General features: G+C 39.7%; 2 protein-coding genes across 2 annotated transcripts; one reads left to right on the top strand and one right to left on the bottom strand.

Moving 5' to 3' along the window:
• On the top strand, window positions 1,051–4,579 carry LOC109850884 (gibberellin 2-beta-dioxygenase 2-like). Its single transcript, XM_020420970.1, has 3 exons — window positions 1,051–1,502; window positions 3,460–3,799; window positions 4,040–4,579. The coding sequence occupies exons 1-3, from the start codon at window positions 1,120–1,122 to the stop codon at window positions 4,307–4,309; spliced, it is 993 nt and encodes a 330-aa protein (XP_020276559.1). The 5' UTR covers window positions 1,051–1,119; the 3' UTR covers window positions 4,310–4,579.
• LOC109849359 (neutral/alkaline invertase 1, mitochondrial-like) lies at window positions 5,885–11,778 on the bottom strand (the record flags this gene model as incomplete). The annotated part of the gene is given in 7 exon segments (XM_020419183.1): window positions 5,885–6,367; window positions 6,442–6,490; window positions 7,086–7,579; window positions 7,915–8,126; window positions 8,283–8,448; window positions 11,339–11,484; window positions 11,487–11,778. Coding segments are annotated over 7 exon segments (1,686 nt in total), but the record flags the coding sequence as incomplete, so codon positions are not given.

The following is an 11,784-nucleotide window of genomic DNA, read 5'->3' as shown; positions in this document are numbered from 1 at the left end:
TTTTTTAAGATTTGTTGCCCGTGAACCAAACATAAACAAAATTGTAATGTCTGTCTTTCTTCCTATTCTATTACTAACGCACTGAAATTTTCAAAGGATGCTTCGACGGTGCCGCCTGTAAACGCAGAACCTTAAACATTTTTAATATAGAATGGAGTGGTTGCATTTGTTATGGGCTCAAGAAATAATTTAGATGGCAACAAGATCCTCACTCTCCTAATTCCTCATTTCTTTAATTTAGTCCGAGTGAAGATGTCAATGGAATAGGATCTTATCGACTCAGAATGATATCTTAAGGTCTAGAGATACAATATTCAACAAGATTATCCTAATCGGTGCTTTCTTCTTCTGCCGGCTTAATATTAATAATAAATCATGGACCGATGCACCGAAAGAGACGGTCGCAAATTGGATTAAAATAAATCTAATACAAACTAAAAACAAAGAGGATGTAGATAGTAAAATCTTTGATATCAAATTTGATACAGATGCATAGTTATTTAGTAGAGCCTGAACTCAAGGAGGAGCGAAGAAGGCTAGCGCGCGTGTAAAAAAGACTAACTTAAGTTCTGAAATAAGACAGGCGTTAGCGTGTTAGAAGATAGGGTTAAGTGCATGATAGACCCTGTAACATCACCCAATTGTCAATACACCCATGTAGTTCTAATTGTGTGGATAGACTTCTGAGTGAATTCTTTTTGGCTCTTGAAAGAGTCAAAAAAAGTTCAGCTGTAGAGACAGACGGTCCACCAATTGCTAATTGTTTTAACTCTCGAAAGATTCATAAAAGAGTTCACTGGAGGGGTTTGTCGGCCTAATTAGAACTACAGGGGTCTATTTGCAATTGGGCGATATTACAAATAGGCATACATGTAATTTACTTTGAAAGATAAAAGACCAACTAAATAAAAGACCAACTGAAATTAAAAACACAAAGACGCATCAGCTTGAGTCAACAGTTTGAAATCCTGTCACGTGTGCATTGTAGTATTTTACAGAAACTTTCCAGTTGTACTTAATGTGTGAATTCTCCCCCCTCCCTCTATAAATTTCAACCACCATCTCCATCTATGACCTACTTACTCTCTCCCTCCCATCTTTCATTCATCTCTTACCATCATGGTTATGCCTTCCACAGACCCGGCCCACAATGACTGCACCCGGAACACTGACATACCCGTTATCGACCTGAACGGGTCCAGGCATCGAGTTTCAGAATCCATACTCAAGGCCTGTGAGGAGTTTGGGTTCTTCATGGTTACCAACCATGGTGTGGCTGAAAATGTCATTGCCAGAATGGAGGCAACCGGGTCTGAGTTCTTCTCTCTACCCGCATCCGAGAAGCAACGTTCCGGGCCTCCCAACCCTCTCGGGTACGGGTTCAGGAGCATTGGATCCAATGGGGACACAGGGGAGGTGGAGTATCTCCTCCTTCATGCTAGCCCTACCTATGTCTCTTTGAGAGCCAAGACCATTTGCAAAAAGGACCACCTAGGCTTCAGGTACACCAATATTTTCTGAGTAGTATGGTTGGTGGCTATGGTTTCCTGATAAGTGCGATGATTTGTAAAGTGATATTTGTGTTGTCTCTGTGTTTTCCATGTTAGCTGGCAGAATATTGCTTTAGTTCTGCTTAATATCATTTCAGGCTTAGGAGCAAAGCTTAGTTTGTTAACACAAGTTACGAACCTCTGTATTTGTTTTCTCGTCTAGTTTAAGCCTCCGAATTTTCATAGTTTCAGTTTCTCACAAAATCATAACAAGGGTAACGCTTAAATTGAGCCATATTTTCTGCATCCCAAATGTGGGTCATCTTGATCATCAAACATGTTTTAAACAAGAGTTCTTGATTTGTATGTAGTTTTATGTTTATGTCCTCATAAAATCAGTTTCATGTCTGAACCACGCTGATCTTTTCCAGAGCCTTTGAAAAATTCAGTTAAAGCTTTGCTGAAACTATCAAACCATAGATTTAGTTAACCCCACAAAGTTGAACATTGAATAATCATAACTATGGCCATGAAAAGGGAGTTACTGTTATTTATGAAAAGGATGATGTCAATGAGTAGTCCAATCAAATCCCCAATAAGTGGACAGTTCCCTTCAGGAGACGTAGCCTTACTATATATAATGAGATTAGTGGTACTTCCATCTGAACCTGATCATAACTTTATATGCTAATCATTTTTTAGGGGGTCATCCAACTTTACTAATCCAGTACCTACACACAATGCTTGGTTGGGTGGGCAATCACAATAAACCTAGGCCTTAGAACAGTGGGAATTAAATCTTAAACAACCCTCCTATCTCAAAATAGACCTTCTCTCTGTGCATTTGGTAATGATAGCAACAAGATCCTCCAACTAATACTTGGGCTAGATTTTCTCAGGGTTGATGCTTGCCTTCATGGTAAGCATCAATCTTGCTACCTTTCGCGAACACAAACTCTTGCAAGATTTGCCTAATAAGTATGCTTTCTTTCGTGGAAAGCATAGCTTGCTTACCATTCGCAAGTGCGAAACCTACCCAATTTGCTCGATCACCTTGTGTCCTTTCGTTAATCGAAAGGGCATCAACTTCAAGCTCTTTCCAAGGTTACATGATGTGTAGTCAACTTTAGAAGCTACTGATAAAATCCTTGCATTTCTATCTATCGTATCGACGTTGATACGAGCTAGCCCCGCGAGTTGTGTTCAGAGAAAACCGGTTTTCGCCTAAACCATGTCCAAAATTTTGAACTGAACAATCTTAGTATAATTCTCACCCAGTTCTTTTCCAAACAGAATTTTTTTTTAGCTCGTAACTAGAGTTCCGTTAGCCCGGCCGGTGGGAGAGCTGCCAAACAAGCCCCTGAACCCAAAAGTCGAAAGCATAAGCACGTATTCCGCTAAACATCTGCCAAACAATTCCCCTAGAGTCAAGCGTAGGCATGTATTCTGATAAACATTGTGGACACGATGTGTACTTAAGGTCACTTTTGGCTCACACGTCACTATTCCGAGATTATTTCTACACTTCAGATAAAAATCAGCAGAGATAGGAAATTGGATATTCTGGAACACAAAATCCCACGGAGCACCCCCCACGTGTTCTAATCACTTCCACTTGGGTGTTTGAATCTCAATCATTCCTTTAATTTTTGTTGGACGGCTGAGAGATTTATCGGCACGAGAGTGGATGCGTGCTCTTCAAATAGTACACCTGAAAAAGGAAGTGTTCAGGCAGTAGGGAAAAAAAAAGGATGGTCTTTCTATCTATCTAAAGCCAAGCAAGTGCTCAGATGAGCTGTTTATGGTTTTGAAAAAAGGAGGAAAAAAAAAAAAAAAACAGAGACAGTAAAAACTGAAAAAAAAAGGGTGTCTCTGTGTGTTCAATCCATTCGAATCACCTTTACCTCACCCTTTCCAGATTGCACCCTGACCCTCCTTTTTTTTGCCCCCCTTTTGTTCTCTTTCACAGCTGTGTTGTGACCGAGTATGTGGAATCAATGAGAAGCCTAGCATGTGAGATATTGGAGCTACTGGGTGAGGGATTAAAGCTGGGGGACACGGAGATTTTCTGCAAGCTGCTTAGGGACAGTAAAAGTGACTCCTTGCTGAGGCTCAACCACTATCCCGCCTCCTATTCCAGCGCTAGAGATGACTGTAGAATTGGATTTGGAGAGCATACTGACCCTCAGATTCTCACCCTCCTAAGGTCCACCGTCGGCGGGCTGCAGATAATGAAAGACGGAGGGCCGTGGGTCCCCGTCAAGCCCGACCCTGCGGCGTTCTGTGTCCACGTGGGGGATGCACTCCAGGTATTTCCCACCCTCTTAGACTCTCTATCAGACATCCCGCCTGACATATGTTCGAGGGTTAATTGCGAATAGACCCCCCTGTGCTATCTCCCTGATTGTGGACGAACCCTTTGAGTGAAACTGTTTTCACGCAAGGGTTCTATACGCGACGATAGAACTGCAGGGGTCCGCAATTAACAATATGTTTGTTTGATTAGTTCATGTAATCACTGTAATGATGTGGGGTTGGTTTCATTGAAGGCTATGACAAACGGTAGGCTTGCGAGCGTGAGGCACAGAGCTGTAGTCAACTCCTACACTCAAAGAATGTCGGTGGTCTATTTCGGGGCACCTCCACCTCATGCATCCATATCCCCCCTCTCGGAAACGGTCACACCAGAAAACCCTCGACGGTACAAATCTTTCACTTGGGGTGAATATAAGAAGGCCATGTATTCTCTAAGGCTCGGCCAAAATCGCCTCGATCACTTCCTGAGTAGTAATGGAGAAGAAGGAGACTGTGATACATGAGGAGTATCCAGTGTGATATTTTTCTTAGCTCCCGCAAGTTTTGTTTTTGTTTTCCTGAAGGAAAACTAAGTGGGAGTAGCGTTGTGCTCTAGTGTTATAGTGTAGCTTCACTTGGAGAATGTACAGTAGAAGAGTTGTGGAAAATGCGAAGATGATAGGGCATTGCTCATGCTTTCATCTTCGCTTGATGGGATTGGAATGTGACCTGGTCTACCCTAATTTGTCTCTACGATTTCCTTTTACCTCTAAAGTGCAGTGGTGAAAGTGTCACTTCATCTTTGTTCATTAGTCAAACCAAAAAAGCCTAAACCTAAGCTCACATGTCTCTCTGATAAAAATGTGGGGTGAATGAACGAGAAAAAGATTCAAATAGTAGTAACACAACAACAACGAGATGCCAACCACCTCTAGAAAATCATTGAAAATTAAGAAAAAAGGCTACCAATTGAACAGTGGGTCAAATGCTCTTCCTAAATTATCTAATTAAAATTCCAAATGGCAATCTCACAAGGATACCAATTAAAGCTGCCAATGCATGCAGAATTTCTGGTATTGTAGAATTTTCGATTAGCACTGTTGACATATAGAGCATCAATAGTACAAACATGTACTCGTTATTTAAAATAAGTACTAATTTTTTTTAATAATATTTAAGCTCAAAAAAAAAAAAAAAAAACAAACCTTTTATCAGCTTTAGGAAGAGACATTGAAAACAATATTGCTGGCACCTAAATACAAATTTGCTACACTTAAAAAGCTAAAACTCAAACTTGCATCCAACCAATAATGAGAAAGCACGCCATCAACATACAGTATCAATTAAATGACATCCTATACATAACCCAACGGGACTAATCAAGACCTACAACCATTCTCTGCTCTTTTACCAAGCAAAGCACGCATCAAGTGTGGATTACCAACTATTGACCAGGACTACCATGTTTCGCCCTGTTAGATGGCCAACAACCTACCATCACCCCAAGAAAAATTACTCACAATATGACATGCAAAGATTTCCTTTTCAAGAAGCAATCCACCAACCTTAAAACACAAAACTATAGCAAATATTGGAAGCTAAACAACATGGATATATAGAGAGGAGATAGATCACTCGCACCTGACATCCTGTTCGAGGCAATGGCGTCTCTCATCCTGCTCTTGAAGGCTCTGGTGAAGGGAGAGAAAGATCACGACGCTTCATCATTGGATGTATTCAAGTTGCACGACAAGAGCATATCTCAGCAGTTCACAAATGAGAAAAACCCAAACAACAAGAGCACATCTCAGCAGTCTACAAATAAGAAAAACCCAGACAGAAGAATCGACAACAATGAAAGCTACCACATGACCGAAAAAGAGGAGACCTGGAGAATAGCCGAATGTTTTGTTCAGCTTTAAGAGCAATTGTTAATACTGAGGATTAATCAGAAGGTACTTTTCTCTCAAAATCCTGAAGCTCCACAAAATCTACATACAGAAGGGCATAAATTTCTCGAAGGGATTATGTATACATATTTATTACAGCCTGTACATTGTTGCTTATATTTTACCAGTGAATATGAATAATAACTGTTATACTCACAAAAATGCCCACTTGTATTTAGTGCCAAATGACATCCCAAAAAATAATGTACATTATCATGGGAAAATCCTTGCAACATGAAGAAATTCCCAGTGTGAAATGAATTGTATGTTTAATTGTATATTTCCTTTTCCCAACCAACACCATTCTTAAACGAGGATCTGCGATCTGGCAGCAAGGCGAGAACACTTGGTCCGGGATGTCTTTCTTAGGCCACATACACAAAATTCGAGAAGCTCTAGATCTTCTTCACAGGTTAATATGGCAGCCATCTCTGGATGTTGCAAGAGCATTTTGGATGTCAAGAATCCAGCAATAGTCCACGTTTGATAAAGCCGTGACTGTTTCCCAATGAATCTTCCATTTCTGGTGTCATAGTATTCTGGCCACCGGTCCTTTGAAAGCCTCTTCTCAGCAATAGAAATGGCCCTCTCAGCTAATTCTGGTTTGCCCATCTTGATGCAGGCCAATGTGAACTAAAAATATTGACCAAACGAAGGGTTAAGTTTATGCTTGGAGAGAAATGAACTTTTTGGTCAATCTATATTACCTGCCACAACAACGTAGGCCAAGATCCACCATTGTGGTATGACCAAGGTCTGGAAATCAACAAGAAGCAAGCTTGATGTGAGTAAACGACTTAATCAATTCAAGAACACTAATTACTACGAAATTCTACAGAAATGGTAAAACTATTTCTTTCCTATCAATCATCATGGGAAGTTCCTACAAAATTATCCCAGATGCTCAAGTGGAACTATTCCTTGTCCAATTGATCTCTAGGAATAAGAATTTAGGTTGGTAAAGGGCTGCATGTAGTTTAGTCTCATTTATCTGTGGTCCCTGATGCATTTTATCTTGCAGTTGTGTACAACAAAAAAATAGATATATGTTTGAAAATATTAGCATGTTTAGCCAGAAATACTCTATCTGCATTAGCATGTCCACAACAGAGTCATCTACATATATAACGAGGCTGAATTTATACAAAAATAGCTATTTTAGTGCTCATGTCCGGAAAATTATTGCAAGTTATATCTTGTCCCGTTGGGACAAAGAATTTGAGTTGATCGTCCTCAGTAATGATTTATAATCTAGCTTTCAAGGTGTACTTTGCTGAATTAACTAATGCATGCTAAAAACAACTGTGGTTGCATATGAATGCAAGAAAAATTCGTCAGTTGATTCACTCACGTGTTCTTTGGATCACTGCCAGTAATTATACGCCATTCTTCATATTCTAGAGCCGGGTAGCATATTTTCAGGGGCATCTTTGCAACAAGGTCGTCCCATTTATCTTCAAAAAGAGTAAGAATACCCTCAGCTTGCCTTGGAGTAGTAAGAGATGAGACTATGGCCCATAGATTGCCAAGGGAAAAAAACCTGAAGTCCATGTGAGCTGGCTGTAGATTGCCAATGAGGTAACCTCCTTTTTCAGGGATCCAATCCACTAGCCAAGAAGGAATTTGATCAGGGTAGATATTGAATTTATTAATTGCGTCATGGGAGTATTCTTCAGTCTTGTAGCGATATATTTCATTAATCTTCTTCATATCCACCCAGTAGTACTCTCTGATGTGGAACGACAATGCACTTAGTCTGTTATTAATAGCACGTACCAAGTCCTTAGACACATCATTGATAGTGATCGTCTCACGAGCACACCGAAGAGCTGAGTAAAATAAAGCCTACAAAAATCACTTGTTAAAACAACATAAACCATTCATTTTAAAGAAAAAATGAAGAAGTTTCACAATTAATAATGAACACATGGGGTTGGACTTGGAGAATTAACAGATTACACCACAAACCCCATGCATACCATCAGAACAAGTAATCATGTTCATAAGAGCACGAGTCCTGAAAAAAGAATTTTCTTTCGCGCAGAAAGCACGTGCCCACTTATAAGTATTTCTTTTCCTCTACACAAAGGTGAAGGACTAATATCTCAAAACACCAGGCCAAGAAAATTAAAGTTTTGGTGACCATTTAAATAGACGAAATTCATAAAAGGTGAACTTACTTGGATCTCAAGGGGATGACCATGGATTCCCATTCTTCGGTCTATCATGCAAGATCCATCAGTGACCAGAAGAGAAGGGAACATGTCAAACCCATCGGATAAACATAACTTCAGGATCAATTTGATGCCTGTTTGTACATCAACTCTTTCTTGCAATGCATAATCTCCTGTAATTTTCCCATATGCCCTTAGCAATATAATCCACCACAATCCTGCCAGTATCACATAAGACGAAATAAAATGTGAAAATATCATCCTATACAAAAACATTTCTTTTATCAAGTCAGGAAAATTGAAGTCCATTAATTATTCTTGCCCAACCTATAAGTGTATAATAAATACTACATGAGTTTTCACAGTGGACTGACCAGAATCAACTGGTGCAACACGACCAATGGCTGATTCTCCAAAATCAGGATCCAAAATCTCCTCAAATGCTTCATTACTTCCATCCAAAGGCACCGCCCTGACCTTAAAACTAGCTGGCATCAGCCCTTGTCCAGGGCTATAGCAATCCACAGTCTTCTCCCAGCTCTGGTACATAGCAAGAGTAGATTTAATGGATTGAGTATGCTTCAGTAAATGTTAATTCATCAAAATGAATCAGTAGGTGTTTGTGAGTAAAGAATTAATAGAACGAAGTCTACTGCCAGAAATCTGGATTTGTATAAGGTTAGCATTAATCAACAAAAACAAAAGTTAAATGAGACAAACTATATTTATATTTTTCATATACATGTTAATTTGCAGCATCTGGAAGCAGAGGATATTAGGCCAATTAGTGCACATCAGACCTTTGAACTATTAGCAGTCCCACCGGAATAAGTACAGCTTGCACTCTTTTTGGGGGAGTAAGATCATTTATTTAGAAGTTAAAGCAAAGAAAAATACTCAACATGTTTGAAACTGTTTGATCATTAGTAGTTCTTTTTAGGTAAAGTACACTAAGCCCCCAAGAACTTTTAGCTTTTTGCAGTAAGCCCCCAAAAGCTTCTAAAATCACACTAAACCACCTATAACTATTGGAATTGCAGAAAACCCCCCAACAAGTTTCCATGTTTTGCAGATAAACCCCATGACGGTCTTAATTCACATTTATGATCTAAAATGTGTCGCCAATGCAAAATGTGGGACTTACACTGACATGGTGATTACATTCAAAACGTGGAAACATATTGGAGGTTTTCTGCAATTCCAATAGTTGTTGGGGGTTTAGTGTGAGTTTAGAAGTTTTTTGGGAGTTTACTGCAAAACACTAAAAGTTCTTGGGGGTTTAGTGTAATTTACCATTAATTTTAACTCTTCCAATATTAGCTGAGATTTAATGCACAGTGAAATTCCTGGAACCATCAGCAAACATACATTTTGTTAGTTTAGGTCTAGAATGATCAATGGATAAACAGAAAATGAAGAACCTTATTAACTGAGAACAATGTAGCTTAGTGTTGCAGAGGACAGTTCTAGAGAGATTTGGGTGGGAGAAAATGCCAAGAGAATAAGCACTCAGTGTTTGACATCATCCTGAAGAACTTCGTCAAGAATTTGATAGGATACATGCAAACAAATAACATAGCTAACTATACCAGAGGGCACATCTAGAGCTATTTGGTAAAAAGAACGCAAAAGAAATATCCACTGAACACTTCATATCATGCTGCATAATTTTGTTAAGGCTTCCTAAAATACCTGCACTAATTTTATTAAGAAAAATGATTTCATTATTATCATTGATCGATGCACTCTTGTAGAATTCAAGCCATTTATCTTACTGTTTGCTCCTCAGTACTATACTACCATGCTGCTAATGATTTTGGCGATCAATCTTTTTAATTGATCTTCTTTAGCTGAAATAAAGAAAGTTGTATTTTATTCTTAAAATTTTGTGGCATATTGCAAACTGCTCACTCATTGGAATGATCAACCAGGCAAACAACAAAAAAAAAAATAATGACCTGCGTAAATATTGAAATCGAGAGTACTATAGATATTAGACTATCTATCAATACAACAGTTACCGACCAGCTCAACCATGTTGTTGCAACATTTGGTAGATCTTAAGCTGAAAAAAATCAACATATCACTGCCACACTAGTACTACCCACATCAAAAAATGTCCCACTATGACCAACTTGTCATTAAACCGTAGGCTGTGTTCTTGCAGATTTGACACCATCCTGATAAAAGTACAAGCACTTGAATTGGCAACAAAAGGCTGCCACTCTGGTACAACTCAGAATAATCAATGGCTCAAGGAGGTTAAAGGTGTCAGTTAGGTTAGATTGATAGGTAGTAATGGCAGAGGAACCTGATATCTCTAGCTTTTAGGTAAAGAGATTTACCAATATGGTATGCGCGTGTCAGTTTCTTAGAGAACCTGCCTTAAGCTTGAATATCTGAAAGGAGTCCTACATCAGTTGGAAGTCTAGATTGAGAAGAGCGCCTGGATGATGAAGGTTTTTATTGTTTGAAGCATTGGATTAAGTGCACCAAAGGTATTAACAAGTCGTTGATGGAAGTCTGCATACCCTTTTTTTAAGCCTGACCATATATTCGTAGTGAGAAGGAATCTACACAAAGGGGGAGGGCCCCAAAAAGACTATATATTCGAGGGAAATGCTCAAATTAAGTGAGAAACATGTCCTGTTGGATGACAGTGATACAAAAGATGATCGTTAGCATCCTATATCCTCATGTCTCTACACATATATTCTCAACTGAGCTCCATGAGTTGCCTAACACCTTTGAGGGTTGTGGAAGTTGATAGTTGCAGAAAGAGTTACAATTGCGTGATCTTGGTCTTAGCTTGAAAATCCAATGAGTTCCCCTCTTAATATTTGAACCCAAGAGTTGCAATTTTGTGATCTAGGTCATAGCTTGAAAATCCACCAATCTGTAGCACTTGAGATTCAAACCCAATGAACTCCCATCTTAAGTGGTGAGCTGGTATTCGCTTGAGCTAAAGTTCAGATCATATCTTATAATCTTGAAAAAATCAAGGATTCAAATTCCTAAGCCATGTCTCCAAATCAATAAACAAAATTATTGGGATAAAATAAGCTCGGTTCCAAAAAGCCGAGAACAAGTAAAAACCTTCAATGTCATGTCCATGACAGTTTTGATTCATCCTCATAGAGATCATGTACATTCCAAGAGGAAAGAAATAACAATCAGAACACCCGGATGTTGCCCATCGACACATACTTTTTAAACATCAATTTGGCAATAAGCAAAGTTGCAATCACAAACGTTTTTAACTCGGGGAATACTGAAACTGAGTACTCAATCTCCAAACCTCATTGATATACAACACAGTTACATTATGAACATGCAAATAAGCACCATTGCTGATAAATAATCTAGTACTAAATCTCAATTCATGAGAGCAGTTACGAAATAGCAGAAATATGCAAAGAATATTCCTCACCTGAAGCTGCAGCGTATGCAGCAAGAAATTGCGAACAACCTCAGTCTCCCCCTTCAAAAGGAACGCAATCGCCGACGGCACGAAATCCCTGATGAAGACCTGATCGTAGTTCAGCTTCTCGTTCGCCGCCGAGGGATCATCGGCCTCCACGCCTCTAGCTCGAGTTCCGACTTGACCTCCGATTTCCTCAAATCTACGCCGCTGCCACCGCCCAGTTCCCTCTCCTCCTCCTCCTCGTCTTCTTCTAGTTTGTACTGCTCCTGGCGTTGTTGCTGTTGGTTTTCCGATTCTGCCCTCTCGACGACGAGGGGGTTTACGGGGCGGCCATCGACGAAGAACTTGTTGAGATGGGGATTGTCGCCGGGGGAGGCGGCGGGCTCGATGGAGGTGGAGAAGAGGCGGATGGTGGGGACAATTACGGGATTGCCCTCGGGGGGCCGCAGAGG

Source organism: Asparagus officinalis, chromosome 7, assembly GCF_001876935.1.
Source record: "Asparagus officinalis chromosome 7, Aspof.V1, whole genome shotgun sequence".
Lineage (NCBI taxonomy): Eukaryota > Viridiplantae > Streptophyta > Magnoliopsida > Asparagales > Asparagaceae > Asparagus > Asparagus officinalis.
The sequence above is the reverse complement of the archived record's forward strand: the minus strand, read 5'-3'. Positions and strand labels throughout refer to the sequence as shown.